We start from the raw sequence: 25,490 nt of genomic DNA, 5'->3' as shown, positions 1-25,490 counted from the left end.
GAAAAACTCATGGTGCTGCCCTCAGAGTTTACACAGAATCATACCAGTAAACAGAGTTTATAGAGGATACTGGGATAAAAAAACTTCACGGAATCATACCAGTAAACATAAAAGTAATAAACTGAAAAGTTCTATGAAGAAGGACATGGTCCCTTGAGGGTATATAAGAGGAGAAATTAATTTAGTGAGAGAGGTTGTGGAAGGTTTATTCTGGAGCTGCGGAAAGCATTATTTAGGCAGGGGGGAACTGTGAAAGGTATTCTAGGAAGTCTCAAGAGCAATGCAGAGGACTTGTGGCAAAAGAGAACAATGCTATTTTAAGGAATTAAAACTAAACTACCTACCTACCTACCTACCTACCTACCTACCTACCTACCTAACTAGATAGATAGATATGTGGTAGGCTGCATAATGCTGTTGTCTACCCCCAAAGATGTTCCCGTCTTCAATCCTTGGAACTTGTAAATATGTTCTGGATGGCTACTGGGACTTTTCAGATGTGATTAATTTAAGACTCCTGAGATTAGGAAATTGTCCTGGGCCCAATTTAATCACAAGAATCCTCATGAGAGGAAGGCAGAAATGTCAGGTTTGGAGAGAAGGTGATGGGATGATGAAAGCAGGGGCTGGAGTGATGCACCCATACTCTAAGGAAAGCTGGCAGTCTCTAGAACTGGAAAAGCCAAAACACAGATTCTCTCCTAGAGCTTCAGAAAAATCTAGTCTTGCTAACAACACCCTGACTTTATTCTAAGACTGATTTTGGACTTCTGATCTCTGGAACTGTAACAGTTAATCTGGGTTATTTTTAAGTAACTAAATTTGTGCTGATTTGGTATAGCAGCAATAAGAAACTCATACAGATTAGTATAATATAAAAAAAGAAAGCATTGATTATTAAAATAAAATTGATAAATTTTTACCATGGAGTTATATGGACATATCTGAATCATAGAATACATAAAATAATACATTGTTATAGAATAAAGGGAGTATTAATATGTGAGTCCATTAAAATTCTCACACGACATACAAAAATGATTCAGTATTTGTTGTATCTAAAAGCTTATTTTCAATAGATTATAGCTGGTAAAATGAAGATTATTTATACCAGCTGATGCATCTTCAGTGGAATATCAAAGACACTAGGCAGTATTCTTAATAACAAATTATAAGGTTTATTTCATAAATGTATATACATAAAATTATGTATATTGGTATTAAATTTTGTTACATAAAAAATACATTATTCTGAAAATTTGACATGTAGAATGTCAAACCTTTATGAGGTTTAAACATCACAAAGATTAATTTAATACCTATCTCTTACCTTTAAAGAAATTATTAGATGTTTTGATAATGGTATCCTACTTTTTCTTTGAAAAAATAAAATTTAAAAGTAAGACATAACCATTATTATGATTTATTAAGAGAGATAATAGCTATATAAGGATTACAGAGAAATTTTAACATCTCTAATATTTTTGAAGAAATTATTAAAATGTCAAATAGATTGCAAAACTGCCAGTTTCAAGTTTGTAAAGCAGTAGTTTTAAAAATCTATAGTTTCTAAGCCCTGACTGGGGTAGCTCAGTGGATTGAGCACGGGCCTGCGAACCAAACGATCAAAGTTTGATTCCCAGTCAGGGCACATGCCTGGGCTGCAGGCCAGTTCCCAGTAGGGGATGCACAAGAAGCAACCATACATTGATATTTCCCTCCCTCTCTCCTTCCCTTCCCCTCCAAAGATAAATAATAATCAAAAAAATCTATAGTTTCTACTTATAAAGCAATTAAATATCAGTACCTTATATGATGACTTTGAAAGCCTTAATTTTAGGTATCAGAATATAATCTTTAAGTCATATACCACTGTATATTAAGGAATTATAGTGTTTTCTTTCATCTAAATTAGAATTTATTTCAAGAAACAAAAACAGGAGTTTTGTGTCTTCTATCTGAATCAACCACATATGGTTTTTTAGTAGCTGAGAAAGTTTTCTATTTTCAAATAGATACAAAAATCCACGGTATAAGAAGAGGATCTTAAATGATAGGAGATAATTTGCCCTAATGCATTTGTGATAAGAAGATTGCATTGCAAACGAAATCTATTGTTTTTTGAATACTCTATTACTATTGTAAGCAGAACAAATGCACAGATGGCATGGGCCATAAAAATATAATTAAGCTTTACAATATTGTTCCTATCAGATTTCAGAAGTGTGTGTTAGCTTAGTAAAAGTGCTGGATATGTGAACACATAACATTTTGAAATTTCTGTTTCTGGATAAATACCTAAAAGGTGATAATAGTTAGCTGTGTCATACTATTTCCATTTCATTCCATGCTCTTGACCTTCAGTTTCAATCAAGTTGAGAGTTATTTTAGGAGAGGGTATATTAATTAAGAGGAAAAAATGGTATGAATTCCTTTTCTAACCAGAAAATGATTTCCTTGGTGGAGGAAGGTACAGGGGGGTAAATACTGATGGACAAAGATGTGACCTGGGGTGGGGAACACACAGTACAGTGTACGGATGATGTGCTGTAGAACTGTGTACCTGAAACCTGTACAATTTTGTTAACCAGTGCCATCCCAATTACTTAAATACAAAGAAAAAAATAAAAGAGAATATTGGAATAGGCAATGAAAGAATAAGAAAGCTCTCTGAAGGCTGGGTAAAGACCCAGTGATAGCTGTTCTGTTCGTCCAGGAAAGGGAACAACCACAACAAACCAACAAACCAGCAAGCAATCTGGCTGCCTGCTGCCAGAGATGTCACGGGCTAGCTCTGGGAAAACCAGTGGGATGACCCCAGCCAAGGCAGAGAAGACACCGAGGAGACACCCTTCTGAGGTTCCTTTTTGTCTACTTGTTTTGCATTCCCATAAAATGGTTATAACAGCCACTGGGGTAACTGTCTCAAATCCTCTCATAAAGGAACCTGGGTATAAGTATATAAATTATGATAAAAATGACATACTTGTACTTTGATGAGACCAGTTAACCTTTTTGATCAATAGTAACTTTGAAACGAGCAGCCCCATAGGATTTATTAAGAAAGAGGCTATCTATGTCTGGAAGGTATCAGAGCTGTCTCAATCTCTAGGGACTGCTGGGCAATACGGGCTGTTCCACAGAAATGCCAGCACATTGCATGCCTGTCTTTCTCTGCTGTCCTTGCTTAGCAAGCTTGTTGACCAAGCCGCTGGTGTAAGGCCTGGGTGGCTGAAGGGGTCCTAAGATCAACATAGGGTCACATGATTTTTTGTATGTGTCATGTTCAGCAAGTCAAGTAAACAAAGTAAACAAAGAGTCTGCAGGAAGTGACTATAAGATGTAACCCCTTATATGCAGCCCCCAAAGACAGTCAAGAATTGCAGGTAACTATGGTGTGTTAATTCATTTGCATTGTTTGATAGAAAGTGCTAGGAGCCATGATTTCTTGAGGGCTTTCTATGCATTTCTTTGTGTGCTAAGTGCTTTACATGAATAATACTCATTTTCCCAGTAAAAAAGTTTATATTAACTACTCCCTGCAACAAACTTTCAAAGAGATATTATTATCCTTATTTTATACACAAGAAAGCTGAAGTTATAGGGTTTATATACCTTAGACAAGGTCACATAGCTAAGAAAAATATCTGAGTCAATTAAAAACATAACTTTCAGATGTTATTACACTCAGAATGTATACCTAACACAGTATAAAGTATGTAACATATATTAAATGATAAATAGTCTATGTTATTGTTAAAGACCAAATGCTAGCTAATAGCTACAATAAGGAAACATCACTACAGATGAAAAATTATAAACCCGATTTTAAATATATATAGTGGTAAGGTAAACAAAATTTATATTTTAACTGTACATTAAGTACTTTCGCACTGTTGTAGAACCATCAATACTGCCCATCTCCAGAACTTTATCATCCCAAATTGAAACTCTGTACCTTTTAAACGGTAACTTCCCCATCTTCCTCTCCACATATACACACACACACGATGTGTATACCTGTATATATGTGTATATCTGTATATATGCGCATATATGTCTCTCTCTATATACTCCATATGTGTGTGTATATGCATATACACACACATATACTTTAAAAGATTTTATTTTTCTATTTTCAGAGAGAGGAGAAGGGAGGGAGAAAGAGAAGCGGAGAAGGAGAGAAATATCATGTGTGGTTGCCTCTTATGCCAACTGGGGATCTGGCCCACAACCCAGGCATGTGCCTGAATGGGGAATCAAACCCATGACCCTTTAGTCTATGGGATGATGCTCCAATTCACTGAGCCACACTGGCCAGGGCTCAGAAGCAATCTTCTTTTAGATATGTAAGTGTTTAAGTAGCAAAACTGTGACATTTCTTGGTTATTTTCCAGAAAAATTTTTTCAAAGAATTTGAAGAGATATAAGAAGCTTACTGAAAACCCACTTAAGCAATTATGATAGTTAAAGAATAATATTTAGCCCTCAAAATGGATTTATTTAAATTGGCTATATAATAGAAAATATCGAAGAAAATTTTCTCTTCTTAGTAAGAAAATGACAGTAAAAAAATAAAGAGGACAGCTGTAATAGAACAACAAAATATTTAATAAAGAGTTTTAAAAAAGGAAATGCTGAGTATACAATCTTTAACCACATTCGAAACCATACAGGGAGAAAAAGGACCCAGGAAAGACCATTTTTTACACAGCAGTACAAGTCAATGGCTAGCTATCTGAGACGTTAAAAACACTTTAGGCATTAAGAATATTCAAGTGAATTGGAAATCGCATTAGAAAAAAGCAGTTATTGAAATCCAAGTCTACGCTCTAATCCTTCAGAGAGGGAAGAAGCTGTACCGCAGGGGTGTCAAACTCATTTTCACCAGGGGCCACATCGGCCTTGAGGTTGCCTTCAAAGGGCTGAATGTAATTTTAGGACTGTGTAAATACAACTCCTCCTTAACAGTTAAGCTAGAGCTTGGCGCTGCCTCCAGGTAGAAACAAGGTGCAGGGTCGGATAAAACAAGGTGGAGGGCTGGATGCTGTCTCTGGGCCTTGTGTTTGCCACCTGGGTCACATAGGCTAAGGATGGCAGAGAGAGAGAAGAGGCAGAAATCTACTCGTCCCTACATTTATACGACCACCCAGGAAATAAATGAGGGGAATGAAAAAGGTTTTCTATATTTCTTTGGGATGAATTTGAAATCGCAGCATAGAACATGCCCTCTTGGTGAAACTAATGATGTAGCTCAAGGGGCATTTTGTAAATCAGACACTTTCCTAAATGAACTCCCACAGGTCAGAATTTGAACAAAAAGATCCCTGTCTTGCTTTAGTAATTTGTTATTCAGCTCTCGGGCAAGGATTGGGAATAGGAGACTGGTTCTGGTCTTGGTTCTGCACCTGGTTCTGTGTGAGATGGAAAATTACTTATCTGGGCCTCAGGTACTTCACACAGATCCAACAACCTTTATTCTCAATTCACAAATCTAAAAAGCTTTGAAAACCTTACTGCATTTGGTGGCAAAATCTTGCCTGGACTAACATAAGCTATTCACAGCTTTTATTAATGCTATTTCATGTGACTCCTCCAATGTTTTAGTGTAGAAATATTAATGTATTTGATTATGAAGTATTTACTATTATCTTTTAAGTAAATATTTTAGAATAACTGATTCTGAAATATTTTCAAACACAGAAAAGTATAAAAAAACAGAACACTTATTATATCCCTCTTATGTAGATTCACCAACTTTTAACATTTCACATATGCTCTATCTCTCCTCTTTTCATTGAAATATAGACATCCTTCTCCAAAATGTATATAGACCATAATTAGATTTTTTCTGTACCACTTAAGAACAAGTAGCATATATGATTTGTGTTACCTCTAGATACTGCAGTGTGTGTTTTCCAAAACAAGGACATCCTACACTACACAATCGCCATACCATCCTTTGGGTCATAAAATCAACACTAATACAATACTGCCATCAATTCAGGGTCCATTTACAATTGTAAACCGCCCCAGCAATAGCAGGACATTCATTCTCTTCCAATATTCTCAGCCCCTCCCTGCCTTTGGAGTCCTCGATAGTTCTGTAAGAATACAGGACTATTATCCTGTAGGCTTCCATGACCTTAGATCCATCTGATATTTCCTTTTGATTATGCTTTTTGCACAGGGAAAGCACTACTATGAGACTCTGCTCTCTTATTGTCTCACATCTCGAGGTGATGGGCCACATGTGCTGTCCGTCCCCTTGTGATGCTAACTGATCACTTGGTCATGTTCCTCAGGCTTTTCTAATGTAAAGTCACAATTCTTCCCTTTGTCACTGATCGATGGTTTGGAAATATTTTGAGATTCTGTCCATGTCCTGTTCCCCATCAAACCTTATCAACCCACCAGACACTTTAGCCTCCACTGACATTTTTTGTCTGAATGGATTTACAATATGATCGTGAAATGCTTCTTTTCTATTTCATCATTCCTTCAATGTTTATTTAACCTCTGTATGGAAGAGGTTTCTCTTTTCATCTGTCCATTCATCCAGTCAGCCAGACATCTACCTGGATATGGACTTGTGGATTTCCATTTTACTCAATGGGCTATTTTCCATTAATTATTTTGTAGCTCCAATTTCCCAGATTCAGCTAGTAGGGTCCTCTTCTACTAGCCGTGAGTCCTGTGTCTTCTCATCATGCTTTGTGTACCTCCCTACATTTTGGCACAAATTCTAGTCTTCTGTTATGTGTTCTATGCCCTAGAATCAGCTATTTCTCCAAAAGGCCTCCCTTCCCTTCTTCGTCTTCTTTTTTTGTTTTTTATGTTTAGTAGAGGTGAATGATACTTAGAAACCAATGTCTGGGTACTTGGAGAATTCCTTAGGTTGTTACTGCTCCTAAGCTCTCCAGAAGACAAGGCTAAGGATGTATGTGTGTACACAGTGCACAAACAGACACCAAGATGAATCTGAACCTTGCTGCATTTATCTGTATATACGTGTGAGCACGCACATGAGGTGTATATCCATGAGCAGTTGTGTTTATTTCTTCTAAGATCACCCCCTTCAAATATCAAGCAATATTTTCTTGTGTAACAGGCCAAAATTTGTTTTCACTACATTCACATGCTACATAATTATGTGTATTTTGATCTTAATCAAAATTAACCTTAATCTTGTAAGGTTGAAAAGTATTGGTCTTTTATTTTGCCTTCCCATAGCAACCACCTTGCCCTCATTCCATTTCTAAGACTGTGTTAGCAAAGAAAATTCTGTTAGAGAATTGAGTAGGAAGAAATACAGAAAAATATATAATTTAAATTTTTCTATGAAGACACCAGTGCAATTACAAGTTTACGTATACAAAATTTGTACTTTTGTTCATTCCTTAATACAAAAGTATAAAAAAATTGGAAGGGTTTAGAAAGACATTTTAGTTATTTTCAAACGCACAATACCATTGAGAACAATAAATAACTCAGAGATAAAGGGTTTGTCTAAAATAGGCTACAGGACCACAATTTGTCGGTTTGATACAAATATGTGTTTAAAGTTTCAAATTTAAGTATGCTATGCATATTTTTTACTGAATTGGACTACCAAGCCGCCCCCGCTACAGCTGGGAAGGTTAAACACAGGATTCAAATCCGATTTAGATATAACAGCTGTTCAAACGCCAGGGAGTACTGACTTGAAAATGTGACCGTTTAGTTTTGTTAAATATAAACTGCTATTCTGGCTATGTGCATATGTGCATGCATTATTCCCCCTCCCTCAAATCCTGAAAAATGTTTTTTTACTCCCTAATATGTAGTAGAATCACTATTGAAGTTCAATGGGTCTTTTTCGTGTGCTTAACTTTTTCTTTCTCAACTTCCTGAAAAAACCAAGGGGGGTAATGCCCTTCCTACCTCACCTCTGACTCCAGCACCCCATTCACCTCATCAGCTGCTCAATGTGACAATACGGAAATAATGTCATGAGTAACTGGAAGGGAGGCACTGCTTTTGATGGGACACTACTCACTTGGACAGGGTCAAGTTTAGATATTTTAAATTGTAGACAATAATTCCATCATGGCTACCCAGTATACGTGTTAGTTATGAGTTGTGTAAGTACCATTCTTAAGGCTAAAACAAAGAAATAAAATTCTAAAGTTTACAAGCGTACCTATAAATACATTTCATTTAAAGAATGTCATCACCATTAAAAGTACATAGGCTTATTTGGAAATGAAGAGAGGCCTCCTCAATTGGGAATCTGAAGGAGAACCTAACTTCCCCCTCCATTATACCTCCAAAACTGAGAAGAAAGCTCTGACACAAGAGTAAGATGCAAGTTATGCATCAGAGGTATTATTATCCTATTGGAAAGGAAAACAAAGACGTTGAGATAGACAGTCAGACAGACAGACAGACAGTCTTTCAAAGTCATTTAGAAGTCCAAGGCTGCTTCTCAACAAGAAAACAGTTTATATCAATGTATTACATCCTTTGAGTGGGGAGTAGAGTCGATGTCCCTCCCCTCCTTCCCTAATAAATACAGGGCACTCACCACATGTCAGGAACTCTGCTAGCCTATGCAATTCAATAGTGAACAAGACATCTGTGGTCTCTGTATTTAGGGAACTGAACATGTAGAAGGGGATGATGAAAGTAATTGCAATGCAGTATGGTTACTGCTGTGATGAAGCACCGGATGCTCTGGGAGAACAAATGAGCGCTATCTAATCCAGACTCGGTGTGGATGGCTCAGAGAAGCCCTAAAGGATGCAGTGACAGTTAATGTAGCCTGAGGAATAAATAAAGTCAGCTAGGCTGAGGTGACGGTGGTAGGTGGTGGAGGAGCTGTTAGATGGAAGGTTCTAATCACAGGCAGCTCCGTGCATGCAAACACTTTTGAGGAACTGAAAGAATTTAAGTATAGCACAGGGAAATCTCTCTTATTCACCTTTGCTCCTGCTCTTCAGCAAAGCCAGAGTGGACAACCAGCACCCAACATTCCACACTGGTCTGAAAGGAGCAATGGGGCAAGAAGGAGTAGACATCTGGGGACAGGTAGGACTTTCCCTGAAAATGGAAATCTATGGCTTACTGTTTTTTTTTTTTTTTAAATGCAAAGATTAGGTCAATTTAGAAACTGTTCTTTAAAGAGTTTTCAAAATTCATTGTTATAGTAGTAGGGCAACAAAGAGTAAGGGAAAGATTCCAACACCACAAATACTATATCTATATCTATCTATATCTATATCTCTCTATATATTAGACTTCAGATCAGAGCACTTACTGACTGCATGAACTTAGCTTGGTTACTGTGTATTAAACTTTAGGTGCCTCACCATTAAAATGAAGGGGCTGAAAACGATGTCCGTACTCTTCTCTTCTGCTCTAGTACTTGGGCTCTGTGAACTATTCAAATACAGCAGCACAGTATCAAGACCCTGCTCCTTGGGAGTTCTGGATGCATTCAAGGTACTGTAGGAATCTTTCCATTCAAGCAGAGTAGCTCCAATTTCCCTAGATTTTAAAGTTGGGCTTCTGAATAAGTTTTAGATAGAGAAAGGGTTTGAAGGCTTAAACAATTTAAAAATCACTTCATTGCTTTTCTGCATCAACCCCCAATGCTTAAATCCTTGCTTAGTAACTTAACACAGGGGGCAATTTTCTTATTAGTATAAAATACAGGGGTAAGGCCGTGGCTGGTATAGTTCAGTGGATTGAACATAGGTCTGCGAACCAAAGCATCGCTGGTATGATTCCCAGTCAGGGCACATGCCTGGGTTGCAGGCCAGGTCCCCAGCAGGGGGTGTCCTAGAGGCAACCACACATTGATATTTCTCTCCCTCTCTTTCTCCCTCCCTTCCCCATCTGTCTAAGATAAATAAATAAAATCTTTAAAAAAATAACAGGGGTAAATCTCTGAGTTCTTGAATGATGTTTTAATATCCTGATAATACTGATTTATTATTCAGTAAGAGGCTGATTAAGGGAAATCATAAATTCTATCAAAACAACTAGCACTGGGTCACTGCAGAAAATCTCATTAGGAAAAATAGAGTTAGAATTATTTATAGTCTTATATTCCTAGTTCAAAATTGTGCTTATTGTTCTAAATTCAGAAATAACAAAGAAATTTGCCCTTTGGTTAAAAATGTGGAAATATATGTACTGTTTTATTTGTTAAGGTTAAGAAAACACTGGCAGTTAGTAAAGCAGTCCTAAATTTACTACAAGCTTTTTTTTTAAGCTTGAAGATAAAATTGAGGCTTTATAAATGAGAAAATGATGTACTAAAAGCAAGACACTAAATCAATTTTAAACACAAAACACAATTTATGCCTGACTTTAAAACTCATCCACAAAACATTAATCTACACAAAGGCCAGAAGCTGAATGAAGCATAATTTGTGAAACTGATACCTTTCATCACAACCTCTAACTGAAAAGGTCATTAGATATATTATATCTAAGTGAGCAGCTTATCCCTGCTTCATTACTGATAATTAAGACAAGTAATATTTTCTTGACAGTAATGTGTCCGTTAACAGATACAGTCTAGTTTGCATAAAATAAGCATTAATTACCATAGTACTACCACAGATTTAAAAAAAAATTAAGTACCTGTATAACATGGCTTCATTATTTTTTCCCTTAATTTCCTCAAAGAATTACCAGGCTCTGAAAACATAATATACATATTAAGGAATTCATCTCTGGTAATGTTTTAAATTCATAAAGGTATGTAACCAAACAGGTATTCTAAAAGAGAGGAATGGAAATGAAGGCACTAACTTTCTTTGTTGAGGTACCTGAAATGTAACTTAAGATGCAGCAGCTTTTTACTGGGTAGACACTTTAAGACTTAGAAAATTTGGGAGGTACTAAATGGTATTCTGGTGTTTGAAAGAATTAAAGTCATTTCCGAAGTATCTGACTGAAAACCAAGAATTAGAGAAAAGAGCCACTGAAGTACTCTAAAGAAAGGTCTTGAATAAGAAAGCACAGATCTACTTGTTCAGGAAAGAACACCTTAAAAACTACCAGGTCCTGGCTCGTGTGGTTCGAACACTGGCCTATGAACCAATGAAGGTTGCTGTTCAATTCCTAAGGGGTGTGTAAGGGGCAACGGATCGATGTTCTTCTTCTTCTCCTTCTCTCTCCCTTACCCTCTCACAAACAGACAAACAAATGAACTATATAAAACAAAAAGAACCACCAGTAAGGATGACTATTTACTATGCAACTAATGTGCACCATGCTTACCAAGTACTTACAGAATTTCTTCAGTTTACCCTCACCACCATTGTGTGCTGCTAACATTCTTGTCCCAATTTCATGGACGAAGAAAAAGGCGAAATAACCTGCCTATGGTAACATAACCAGTAAGTGCTGAGCCAGGTCTGGAGGACCCCAGAGTCCACACTCGTCAACAGATGGAGTTGTTTGAAGTGTTCGCTTTTCAGGACAGTCAACCAGATAACATTTCTTAACCATCTACTTGGGCAGACAACTGGAAGTCAACAGGGCATCTGTTCAGTAGCTTGTAAGAAAACTGCCACTTTAAGAGAAGTAAGAATGGGGGCAGGAGTAGTAGTTTAGGGTTGGAAATTTTTCACTGGCATCCTTCTGAATTGGAGTTTAGCAGGCCAGCTCTGAGTACACGGTTCATCTTTGCAGCGAAGTGGAGCAATGAGCTGGGTACCTGTATGTCAGTACCCCAATCAGTAAAATGATAATAACACCCAACTTCGAAGTTGTGAGAGTGAAATGAATAAACACATTGCTTCTTCAGCCTCTCCTTTACATTTACAAGAAGATAAATGAAAGTGGACATATAAAGCAACTGGTACAGTAGCAGACACATCATAAAGATTAAAAGGTGAGGGACAATGAAGTCAGGTAACATTCTCAAGGCTACATAACCATGTTATGCAACTAGTCAGTGGAAGAGTGTTCAGCTGTGTGCTGTGAGGAAATACATACATGCTGGTGATGACTACCTGCCTACTAAACATACAGCTGTAGAGAGGCATAAATATGGCTACAAGGAGTGATAGACTGGTGGATAGTTTCTAGAATGACTGGCATTAGCAGGATAAGCACAGAAGGTTTCATTGCAAGAGCATGACTTAGCTAAGCAAAATAACAATAGCATTCTCATGTAGCTGTGTATCAGTTTGAAACAGATGCACTAACGATACCTTTACTTTGAACTTGATTCTTTCTGTAAAGTTCCCTATTATACAAGTGCCTTACACATATAAACATATTACCTTAGGTGGAAAATAATTACCATTCATATAACTCCCATATTTTTTAAAAATAGGAATTTTTATTTACTTTTAGAGAGAGGGGAAGGGAAGGAGAAAAAAGAGGGAGAGAAATATCACTGTGCAAGAGATATTGGGTGGCTTCTTGCCTGGCCCACAACCTGGACTGGGAATCAAATCTGGGATTTTTTGGTTCGCAGGCTGGCACTCAGTCCACTGAGCTACACCAGCCACAGCTGACTTCCATATTTTTAAACAAAGTTATTAACAAATACAAATGGTATTGTTTTTGGCCAAAGGCAAGAATTCTGGGGCCAGCATTTTCTTTAAAGAAATAAAAAAAAAATCAAAATAGAATGAGGATAGGAAGTTAACTAGAGACACACTTTCTCACTAACTCAGCCTTTGTAATCTACTCAGCAGAAGAGGGTATCGTTGCAACGGTAACTTTGTCTCATGTAAGTTCTATTTTTACTTTCCGCAGTGTCACAGATATTCACATTTCAGTACAGATAAAACGCTGCAATATTAAAGATGCAAAGTGTGTGGGGAGAAGAAGCAGTGTCTGCCTGGTCAAGGACCAATCATCATTTGAGTGTCTGCCATGTGCGCTGCCTCCCACCTGAAGGGAGAAGAGGCGGAAGGGTGGGCTGCACTGGTGCGTGGCCCCTTCAACCTGCCACATCTACAAGGGAAGGAAACAGCTACGCCCCAAACGCAGATGAGAAAGAAACAGCTGGGCTTTTCAAAAATATATCTTTTATTGATTATACTATTACGGTTGTCCCAATTTTCCCCCCTCGCTGGGCTTTTTGAGTCAGGTATTGCTCTGACTAGATCTTGACTTTGCTATCGAGTGACCAACTGATCTTAAATAAGGCTTCTGGTCCCTTGTGTGTAAAAACGGACTAATAATCTATTTTGCAAGACTTGTCCTGAAGACTAAATGAGATAATGCTGGTGAAAACACACTGTTTTCTCTTCCTTCCGTTACGAGAGGAGCAGTATTTTGGTGTCCCTCCTTCATAGGGACTACCTACATCCCCTTGGTACAGAGAGGGCAGTTGAGGGTAGAGGTGCTGCCAGCCAGCAAGCACTTCTCCAGATTTCCACGAGCAGAGTATTGCTTTGTTGCCCATGTGAGAAACCGTCACCACCACCACCCGTTAGGCCTTCTGCCGAGCCTTTTAAATGCATTAACTTATTTAATCCTGACAAGCATGCTATGTGCAAGGTGCTGTTATCACCTCTATTTTACAGATGAGGAAACTGAGGATCAGATGAGTTATTTGCTGAGCTCGCACAACCAATAAGTGGTGGAGCCGATTCTCAAACTCAGGCCATCAGGTTGCAGAGTCTCACTCAGGCACCACGCCATACTACTTAGAGAGCACATAAAACATAAGACAGGAAATCAGTGGGCACAGACTTCCTACTGTGAGCAGAGAGCTAGGCAGGGACTTTGACATATGTAACTTTCCAGTCCTCTGTCTTCCATTCTGACAAGTGCTCCAATCCTCAGAGCACTTAGGAAGGAGAAAAGAGATGGATCATCTGGGGGGGTACACCACTATCCTCCTGTAAAAGCCTACCAAGGCTAAAAAGCATTCTCAAAGAACAAGAAGACATCAGCTGACAATACTTTCATTGGTTTACTAAATAAAGAGTCTATGCCTAAAAGCTTCTCCAAGTACTAAAGCAAACCTTGAGCAAGGTGCTTAATGCGAACTTGGTTCAGCATTCCACTCAGTGACCTAGTTAACAAAATGCCATAACGTGGAGAAACCCAAAATCTTCATCTGTATCTGATTTACTGCTCTCTCAGTTATGATAAAAGCTGCAAGTGAGAGGTTGCTTCAATTTTTGTCTCTGAGCCTCCCAAGACTGACCTCTTTTAGTGCAGACATGAATTAGTGTTACACTGATGCACTGTAGAATTTAGACTCTCGTGATTTCTCTGTCTCTAGGCACTGCTGCATATGGTTCACTCATTATAAGTGAGTGACTGTGCATATTAGCAAAATAGTAGTAACACTGGCAGTTCATTTCCCAGCAAAATGTTAGTAATTCTTCAACTTCACTTATGAAACATGACAGAATGACTATAATCTATTATGAAATTTCCTTTACTTCAATGTATCAGTAAGACTTACTGGGGGTCTAAAAGAGAGCCTAAGAGTGGAAGGAGAGAACGCTTGAAAAGATTAGGTTTATCTTAAGATTTTAGTTCAAATGCAACTTCTTGAGTTATGACTTTCAAAGGTCAATTATTTTTGGCTAAATAAGTAGAAAATTGGTCCTGGTAAGCAGGCATGTATCTCCTGGGGGTGAGGTTGGAGGTGGGGTAGGGAGAAACCATTGCATTATATTACAGCAATGATACAATAATTTACAATAATTCCACATTCACATATATAAACAGTATTAGCATAATACCATTCTTTGTAGGAAGGGATGTTAACATTTAGAGGGCTGTAATTATTTTAGGAATAATGAATTTCTATAAGACATCTGTTTTTTCCAAAGTATTTTGGTTAAAGCCTGATTTGCGTGAAAACATAAATAACCTCTTGCTCCAGACTGAGAGCATCAGCAAGCTTTAACAGATGGCCTCATTTAAAAATCATTTGTAAGATATCTCACATTTATCCAACACGCTGTCAACTTCTTCCTTTTATTCAATCATGATTTTACATATTTCTGTCATAAATATTTTAAAATCCTGTGTATTCATGGGAATCACACAATTTAGTATTTATACCTGATTTGATTTGGGGGCATCCCTGATTCTTTCAAACTTATGCCACTAGCCAAAAAATTATAGAATAATTAACTATTAAAAATATAAAATTTAACATTAACTTATGAAAATGCAACTAAAAGCACCATTTTAATCAAAGAACAAGTGGGAAAACAAAAGAACTGAAAAACTCTCTAACCTTCTGGCTGTTATTCTTCCTCCTTTCTTTTGCACTGAAGAATCAGAGTGGACAGTTGCTATTTTTCTTTCTTTACCTCCCATTCACTTTTTAAATATATTTTTTAAAATTGTAAAATCCATTCAGTCTTTAACCAATTGTATGTAATCAAGGGTCTGTATTCATATCCCTGAAACATCTTGGTCAATGGTCAGTCGCCCATGACCTCCACATGACTAAATGTGATGGACTTCTTTCCATGACTCAATTGTTGACTTTTTATTCATTGTCCAATACATATAGCATTGTTCTTTATTCTCTCTTCAAAATTCTCTCCTCACTCAATTTCCATGAGACCACTCCATAGGATTCTTTTGTCTTTTCCTTTTCTGAATCGAAACATATTTTCTTACCTTTCTTACTCTAAACACTCCGACTACCAGCTACGTAAGAGTGATTCCTAAATTGGTATCTCTGACCCATCTACCTTCCCTAACCAATTCACATATCCAAATGTTCATAGGCTACTTCCACCTGAGGGTCCATTCTACGCGCCCCAAACTGCACCTTTACCTATGGTCCTTTCTTCAGTGAAAGACACCCATCCCATCACGTCATTCAAGGCGGCCTTAGGCTCCTTCTACCTCACCAAGTGACCAAAGTTAGTGGACTTTATTTCATTTCTTCCAAGTTCATTCCTCAGTCCAGGCCATGATGATGATGACCATGACTTGGCCTTGACAACATTTTCCTAACTTGACCCCGCCTCCAGTCTTGTCATTCCCTCCCATTTATCTTTTCATATTGCTGTGCAAGTGATATTTCTAAAGCAGAAATCTGATCAGCAAACCTTGTGTAAAATTCGTCACCCATGAGTGAAAACCCATAATCATTCTCTCTGGAATAACATGAATAAGGGCTTCCTTCCTTTATCCAGGTAAACTGAAGTCTTAATGCTTGCATTAAGGTTCAAATGTAAAATTCAAATGTTTGCATCTGGTTATAGTGAATGTTTGCATTTAGGAAAATTAAGATAAGAAACCATTTAACAACCACCTTCCTCCCCCCAAAACCCTCTACACATACAACAGAAAAACAAAAGATCAGAAATATGGTACAGGTAGAATCTAGAATAAAAATTAGTGCTAAGATAAATAATAAGACACCAGAATTACCGGTATTAACAAAGAGAAAGAGGGTGGTAATCTTAATCGAATTAAGGCTAACATGATGAGATAAATTATAGACTATGAAAAAAAATTTTTACAAGTGAGATTGCTTTCATCTTTGATAAGTGATACAGCCTAGAAAGGATTAGAAAAAGAAATTAGCCCTGGCTGGCTCAGTGGGTTGAGCACCAGCCATCCTGTGAACCAAATGGTCACCGGTTTGATTCCCAGTCAGGGCGCATGCCTGGGTTGCAGGCCAAGTCCTTGGTAGGGGTTGTGCAAGAGGCAACCACACACTGATTGATGTTTCTCTCCCTTTCTCTGTCCCTTCTTTAAAAATAGATAAATAAAATGTTTTAAAAAAAAGACTTGACTTGGGGTGGTAAATACACAATACAATATACAGATGGATATACTACTGAATTGTACAACTGAAACCTGTGTCATCCCAATAAACTCAATAAAAAAACTCAAAGTAACACAAGATTTGTTCCTGCTACTTTTTACTTGAGAGGGGTACTGTGAAAAGCTAAAAAACTCTCACTTTTCCAGTCTCTCTACAGCCAGGGTGGTAATATGCAAAGTTCTGGAGAGTGTGTTATAAGACAGAAGTCTGCAGAAGAATATATGGAAAGTTTTCCTTTTCTCCTTCCATCAATCTCTTATCTTTTTGCTGGACTGCAGACTGGTAGTCAGAACTATAGGGTATATATGTTTTAAAAACTTATGATGCAAACATGGAAATATTTTCATAAATATCATTTTGGGAAAATAGGATTGTTGCCAGTTTTAAGACATAATGTATTATACCTCAGTTCCTTTTATAGAATAATGAACCACGCCCTGGCTGGTGTAGCTCAGTGGATTGAGCTCAGGCCTGCAAACCAAACAACCGCAGTTCGATTCCCAGTCAGGGCACATGCTTGGGTTGCAGGCCAGTTCCCAGCAGGGGATGCATGAGACAACCATACATTGATATTTCTCTCCCTCTCTACTTCCTTTCCCCTCTAAAGATAAATAAATAAAATCTTTAAAAAAAGAATAATGAACCAATAAATGCTTAATTTTGTTCATGATTATGTTGCAATAATAGAAAGTACCTTGGAGAGTTCTCACTTCCTATTTGAACATAAAAAGCTTGGAAGTTATCACTCCCGACCCTGCTACATGAAAAAACTGAACAAATTGAAAATCAACAACTATTCTTAGATTCATCAGAGCAGTGGGCTCCCAGGGCAACTGTAGAAATGACAGGCAGATACAGAGAATCACAATTTACCAGAGCAGAAGCCTGGGAATAAAAATCTCCACAGGAACCGGTACTAGAGAAGGAAAACCCTAAGCTGTAAGTGATGAATTGCTGGAATCTCAGTGAAAATGGAGTTTGAAGATCACAAAACCGCGGGGGGAGCCAGTCTCAGGGACAGGAAGACTCAATATTGTCAAGATTTCACTTCTTTCCAACCTGATCTACAGATTCAATGCAATCCCAATAAAAATCCCAGAAAGTTATTCTGTGGATATTGACAAAATAATTCCAAATTTATATGGAAAGGCAAAAAACTTAGAATAGCTCACAGAGTACTGAAGGGAAAGAACACATTCAGAGGACTGACCTTATCTGTTATGGGCTGAATTGTGCACACCCTCTTCCCCAATTTTCTATGTTGAAGCCCTAACCCTAAGTACCTCAGAATGTAACTGTATTTGCAGATAAAGTCTCTAAAGAGGCACTTATGATTCTTAAGGGTGGGCCCTAATCCAATAGGTACATGTACGGAAGGAAGACCATGTGAAGACAGGGAGAGGATGGCCAGCTACAAGCCAAAAAAAAAAAAAGGACTCAGAAGAAACTAATCCTGCTACACGTCGATCTTAGATTTCTAGCCTCCAGAACTGAGAAAATAAAATTTCTGTTGTTTAAGCCACCTAATCTGTGGCATTCGTTACGAGTGCCCTAGCAAATTACCTGACTTCAACATTTAAAGCTACAGTGATCCAGGCAGCGCCACCTTTTCCTGCTTGCAAAGACATTATATGCTAAGAAAATCAGGTGAAGAGACAACCACCTTCTGTAAGATTAGCAATATAATAGGAAAAAGAGGGTTACAGCAATTACCAAGTGTTTACCTTCAGTAATTTCCAAAGCTTCATTTCTACTCTATCATGTGCAAATACACCTGGCATACACTACAATACCAGATTCTTAAATAAATAGACAACACACACCTAGGGACTAGAAACCCGAAGTAATGACATTGTCACTGATAGTATTTAAAAAGTACACTCAGTTCTGTTCTAGTAATATGAACAGAATGTTGGTTCGGTTCATAAATGCAAAATTAAACTGCTTCAGAATAAACCCTGAATAAATCATGTTTAATTTTATGAGTGTCTCTGAGTTTCAGAGAAAAACCATGCCCTGGCATTTTTCAAACAAGTGCTCTATGAAGAACCCCAAAGCTACAGGGAAGACTGGGCTCCATTTACCTCTAATAATAAAATGCATAACTGGCAAAATGAAAAGAGAAAGTTGTTGGTAGGTCAAGCAAAAAAGGTAAGTCATATTAACCGTCCACTAAATGAAAATTTGCACATCAAGTGTTTTGGCATAGTTTTCCAAATACGCTCATAATACAGACTTCTATTCAGATTAAATAAAAATACATGTTTCCCCATTTTCTGTCTTTTATTAAAGAAAATGTGCCAACAGAAGACATGGTGATGACTGGTGGTATCACATTAAGGTTTTCCTATTAAAATGCCAAGGGCAAGCAAGCAATTTAACACACCAACTCAGAGGCAAGTTTTTCTATATTTAGTAAGTGAAAACTCTGGTATGAATCCTTTATTAAATAAAATAATTTACAGTGTTAAAGGGTCTAAAAGGTTTATTAAATAATATTCTATTAAATGCTCCACTAAACAAAATTTTCAAGAGGTTCTACAGAGATCCTGTCATATTATTTACTTATAATAAGAAACAATACCAGTGACTTTCTTTTTTCCAATGTGGTAACCAGACGAATGAATTGCTAACAGTATTATCCCTGCTGGACACCTAGAAAGGTCTCACTTAGGTTTGTTTTTTGTGGCCATATACTACATGTCTAAGTCAAGGGCAATCTTATATAATAAATTGAAATCTAATAGTCTCTCTAAGGAATCCTTCTCGGGTTCTGTTAAATACAGTAATGATGAGCTAATTATCATTTCATTAGATGCATAATCAAGAAGTAAATACCAGCCAATTACTTTCTGTAATGGAAATTCCAAGCATATTTGGCATGTTTAAATGTTTATTTCCAGGTATTTTCTTTTAAATACTTCACACCTACACTTACCAAGTTTTGATAATTAAAGAGTAGAGTTTGTTAGGATGACTGATAGTGGGATTAAAAGCTATGCATTAAAAACATGGCACCTGTGATTTTATCAGAGACTATTGTCATATCATGATAGTTTTAGCAATTTCTGGGTTTTACTCTTCCATACTTAACAGAACCTCATTGGTTCACATGGAAGCCATTTGGAAGCATGTTTTTAGAATTGTTCAGTAAACAGCCTGTGCATGTGCAGCTGTTTGGAGTATTACTTCCAATTCACATATGCTCAATAAAAATCATATCTGAACAGTTATATGTAAACTTCCACAGAGACAGAATAAATACCATTTATAACAAATGCCATTATACCAAAATGCCCAAAATCCCAATGACGGCTTATCTTTTTTCTAAAAAGATTTTATTCAGTTATCTTTAGAGGGGAAGGGAAGGAAAGAGGGAGAGAAATATCAATGTATGGTTGCCTCTCCACTGGGAACTGGCCTGCAACCCAGGCATGTGCCCTGACTGGGAATCGAACCGTGATCGTCTGGTTTGCAGGCTGGTGCTCAATTCACTGAGCTATACTAGCCAGGGCCCCCAGTGATGGCTTATCTTTCAAAAAAAGTAATAACTAATACAACTTCAACACAACTAAACAACTTGTAGAGCTCACTGGAAACTTCTGCAACAGAGAAGCCCTTTACTGAAACGTGCAATAACAGTGAACAAGAAGTACACGCACGCTGGCTCCACTGCCGTTATGTAAGACGAGGTAAAGCTGGACAGCCTGGTGAAAGGCCATGGAGTGACAACAGAGGTATTGAGAAGTTTTCCTGTCCGTACGCAAAATTAGAGCCGAAGAGTGCACTACTTACAGTCATCAGCCTCATCTCTGCTGCCCACACCGTCCTCCCAGAAAAACAAAGCGAGTACTACACAGTCCACCAGCCGGTCCCTGCTTAAAACAAAGTTCTTGGCTGGAGTAAGAGAACGGTAATGCTGCAGAAGACTCAGTGCTTGATGATCCACCTGTGTTGCCAGCAGCTAAACCTTAAGTCACATGGCTACTTCCGAGGGTCACAGAAATCTGTGTTTAGCACAGTCAGGGGAGACAAGTGCTTTTCACAGTCGTGTCACATGGAAGTCTTGACTGTTGCTTACTATTTTGAGATGCTGTAGCCATTATCCAGTGGGGAGCTCAATGTGCCGTGAGGAAGGCCGTTGTGTTTTGGGGTGTCTTTGACTGCATCTAGATATGAATATGTGTGTGTCAGGGTTATTAGGTGGTAGGCTAGTCTACGCGAGGCTAGATTTTTACATGCCTTTTAGTCCAACTGGAAGAAAGGAGAATGGGAATACATCTTGCTTATTAAAAGACATGCCATCTTACTTGTATCTCAATTTAGTGAGATATTATCGACATGTATTAAATCTATGAAATCATGTACATGGCATGATGTTTACTTTTCATGACTCATAATGTGATTTCCCCCAATGGTTTAACTAATGCAAAATGAGTAATTTACATACTTCCTACTGCAAATCTTAAATACTTTCCGATGGCACTAGGCTAGTGAAATTATTTCTGCTCCCAACCTTGCATGTTAGTTGACCTAAAAAATCCATCTTTAAGTTCTGTTCTCCAGTGTAAAGATACTAACTTTATTTAATTATTTTTAACAAAAAGCTTTTAAGTGGACAGTTGTGATCCAATGTGTAAATGTGTAAGGGAAGAAACTATTCAGCTAGGTTTTATTTTGAAAGTTAGATTGATATGTAAGGGTACCAGGCCTTTTACTTTTTATTTGAAATTTTTATTATAAGCCTTATACTTTGAAAAAGCATCTTAAATTAGGAATTATCTTAGCTTTACCTTTATTTACTTTTACCCCGATGAAAGATATAATTATAGCATTACACAAAATTACTAACTCAAGCTTTTTAAAAATTTTCCTAAGTGACAAACATATTACATATGGATTAAGGCAATAAATCTCCAGCTAAACTAGAAGTTAATTTTAAAAGTGGGAACTATAATTCCTATTTCTTAGGAAAAAAACAACCTTATGAAAAAGAGTGACTTGGGGAAATATTTTATGAATAAAAATTTCAAGACATAATTACAACTTTCAAAATTACATAAAAGTGATTATTTTAATGCCTAATTTAGAGAAAAAACCCTGAGAAACATGATTTTTCACACCATGAAAAAAGCAAAAGGCTCTCTTGGCTTTAATTTTTTACTTTGCATTATTGTGGAGTGTCATGGAGACAGACTGACAATGCGACATTTTTGTCCTTGTCTTTGATGTCTGCAGTACAACATTATTACCTAGAAAGAGTGAGAAGGGGTCTCCTATCAGAAAACAGTGAGGCCGATCACGTAAGAACCGGAAGAAGACATCATCTGCCCTGAACGGCAGAGTGGATCCAAACCCTCTAAAGCAGTGGTAGCAGAAGACGGCCAGGACACCACACTTCTCCACTGAATTTTAAACAACGATTCAAATTATCATAAGACAATTAATCATGTTTCACTGAAGTGATAATAGATATAAATGTCAACTGACTAGGAACAATGAATCTGGAAGCCCCTGGGATATTGCTATCCAATGTTATCAATGTTATCAACTTGGCACCTCCCCTCTATTTCAAGGGTACATTTTGAAATACTCAGTTGGTTTGCCTTTAATGAATGATCTTGATAGCTGTCCATGCTGAATCTCTACCACATGTCTAGAGGTAAAAGATAATGTAGACTGAACAAAAAAATGCACTTAAATTTAAGTTACTTAGTAAAGTTTTAATATCTTAAGTAATAGGCTTTCTGATGTAAAAGTTAAGTTTATGGATGCTGAGGATTTAGACAGACGTCAATATACTAGCAGGAAAGAGTGAATGGAGTGGAGAAGGCGCTAGCAAAATTTCGCTAAGAAAAAAAACTGAGTTAGGTGTTAAAGTTTTTTTTTTTTAATTTCGAAGTTGACATGAGAAAGTATTTCAGCCTTAAAGACAATAAACAGTTTGGTAATTAGGGAAAATTTAAACAGTTTGGTGTGGCTACTGCAGCAGGGAAAGGGGTACCCTGACTGGGCTTTGAGAATTAACTAATAGTGCTCGTCCCGTACAAGCAGAAAACCAAGGCCCACGTGGGGAGCTAATTAAAGATGCAGACAGGTTGCCACCGTGGACCTGTGGTCAACAATAATGTACGACCCACCTGAAATTCTGTTAAGGGGGTAGATCTCCTGTGTAGTGTTCTTATGACAAAAAAAGAGAGGTGCTAGATATTTAACCAAGTTCCACATATTATCAGTTTTCATTCAACAGATATTTACTGAATACCTACTGTACAGGAGTGGGGAAAAGTAGGTTTACAGCTATAACACAAATAAATAATATAATAATTAATAAAAATATAAGTAAACTTTCACACAGTCACAACTGTGAACTGCACCCGGTGCTAAATTCTGTGGAGGCATCAGTGAATGAGAACATGAGAGTTTCTGCCACCAGCTTACAGTAGGATAAAGAGAGAGACAGCAAGGAACCACGAAATTAAAACAGTGCTGTAAGTGCTGTAACAGAGACAACTTACAAGGTCCGCTGGGAGTACAGAGGGAGGCTGCCTAACCTGGTCTTGAAAAGTGAGGAAAGAACTTTTAGAGGAAGTGACATCCACATTGGGAACTAAAGAAAAAGTAAGACTGATCTGGCAAGAATACTTCTTCCAGGAAAGAGGAGGGTATGTTTGGCATTTATAGAAGACCTGGAAGAGTGACAGAGTGGGACATGACTCTGCACGTAAGAGTCAGGCTGTAGCTTGGAGCTCAGGCAAGAGATGAGACTGGAGATGCAGCCAGAGGCCAGATCTTAAGGATATGTATTCTGGAAAAAAGACTACATTAAAAATTCACCTGAAAGTACCTTCGTAAGTAGTTATTGAATGAAATAATAAAAATCTATGGTTAATCTTTCTCTCATGTAACTAGTTTTTGAAACTTTAATTGACCAAGGATGTACATTATATTGAAATAACAAATGGTTTCACCATAGGTCAGGGTACTAAAAATGACAGGATTTCTTGTATTTTTCTCTGTGAGACTCTTAATGCCTACCCCCCACCCACGGCACCAAGGGAATTTCATCTCAACTTCAAAGCAAAGATGAGGGAATTATTTTAGTGGGAAAGTATTATTTTTTCTTGATACAAATAAGTAATGAGTCATGCCAATCACTTTATTAAAATTGTCTAAAGAGCACGATAATCTTGCCTTTATGATAGTATTGAGGCATTTTCCAGTTTATATACTCTATTTACTAAAAGGCATTGCTATTTTACTGTGTTTTCTTGTCACATTTATAATAAGATTCATTGTGTACCATGCTTAGATATGTAAGTGTATTTTAAAAAGTACTGAAAAGGTTATATTAACAACCAAAACAAAAAACATAATTATTTAAGTATTACACAAAGCAACTTTTAATTCTGTGGTTTTCTAAATTTACAATAAACAAAATCTGCTTTCCAAATGAAGCAATTACTTTTTTAGAACATAAGTATTCAATAATTACCATTTTTAAATTTTTAAATATTTACTGTAAAACAATATATCAACTCTTCTGATTAGAAAATAGATGCTTGTGGTAAAAATGGAAGCAATTCCATTTAAAAATATGCAGACACATCATATAATAAAAAAAGTACATTCAATGATCATATAATTAGGTGGGAGGAGTTAACTGGGTCTGATAAGATTAATGGATCACAGATTTTACTGCCTGAGTTAAAATTTAAGCACAGAATTAAGGCTGTGTATCACTGGCATCAATGTACAAATTAGATTTTTTTTCATTTAACTGCTTTCAGAACAAAGAATATACTTAGGCAGTTTATTAATTTACTTTGATAGCATTCCCATTTCTTCAGAAATACATATCACTGAAATAGAGAACAAGTGGGCAGCGACCAGAGGGGAGAGGGAAGGGAACTTAAGGGGAAAAAGGGGGAGGGATTTTGAGGAACAAGTATGAAAGACACAGAGATGAGGACTCGGGGGGGGGGGGAGGGGAGGGAGGGGGGAGACCGGGCGGAGGGGTACGGTGGGATGGGAGAAATAGATTAAAAAAAAAATGTACTTGAAAAGTAACTAAATAAAATAATATTAAAAAAAAAAAGAAATACATATCACCAAAGTATGTTGTGCAGGTCACTGCAGAAATTACACAGTTAAAATTAAAATGTGGAAACATATAGTTTATTTTGACTTTTTTTTAGAATATTTATTTTAGGTGATGTTACTGAAATTTTAAATGGTTCATGAGTAACCATTACATTAGCTGAAATAAAAACACTGTAGAAAATAATACAAGTTGAAAGAAATTAATTTCATTTAAAAATAATTTACATTGCATAAAAAAATGAGCATTTCATTTGCTATACTGACTACATAATTATCTCTGTAATTCTAGGAAGTTAATTTATATAAGTTTACAAAAAAGACATGAGGTGCTTTAGAGAAGCTTTGTGCAGAATGCATTAGCAATTACATTGCTGATTAAGAAGCTTACAGAAAAACACTGCCCTTACTACAAGGAGTGTTTCCAGGGAATAATGAACTGTAGAGGACAACGAGGAGCAACGCTCACTAAGTGCTTCTCTGGTGAACCAACAGAACAACAGGAGCACAATTTTTCATCTGCACAGCTTTAGGTGGACTTAGACCTCAGCGATCCAGGACAGATTACAACAGGTTACATTTTATAACAAATTTCTATATGTGGTCTTTGAAAAAC

The 25,490-nt window shown here is 37.1% G+C and overlaps 1 protein-coding gene across 3 annotated transcripts in view; it reads right to left on the bottom strand.

The window, feature by feature from the left end:
• Window positions 1–25,490, bottom strand: part of ELP4 (elongator acetyltransferase complex subunit 4) — a 194,590-nt gene that overhangs the window by 63,101 nt on the left and 105,999 nt on the right. The window contains exon 10 of one of the 3 annotated variants that reach the window (XM_053672937.1): window positions 11,286–11,372. The exons of the other annotated variants lie outside the window; for them this stretch is intronic. Within the exon in view, the coding sequence (XP_053528912.1) occupies window positions 11,325–11,372 (48 nt within the window). The 3' untranslated portion in view covers window positions 11,286–11,324. The remainder of the gene's footprint in view (window positions 1–11,285; window positions 11,373–25,490) is intronic. 3 annotated transcript variants of the gene reach the window in all.

This window comes from Artibeus jamaicensis, unplaced genomic scaffold, assembly GCF_021234435.1.
Source record: "Artibeus jamaicensis isolate MK-2021 breed Jamaican fruit bat unplaced genomic scaffold, CSHL_Jam_final contig_797, whole genome shotgun sequence".
Classification (NCBI taxonomy): Eukaryota; Metazoa; Chordata; class Mammalia; order Chiroptera; family Phyllostomidae; genus Artibeus; species Artibeus jamaicensis.
The sequence above is the reverse complement of the archived record's forward strand: the minus strand, read 5'-3'. Positions and strand labels throughout refer to the sequence as shown.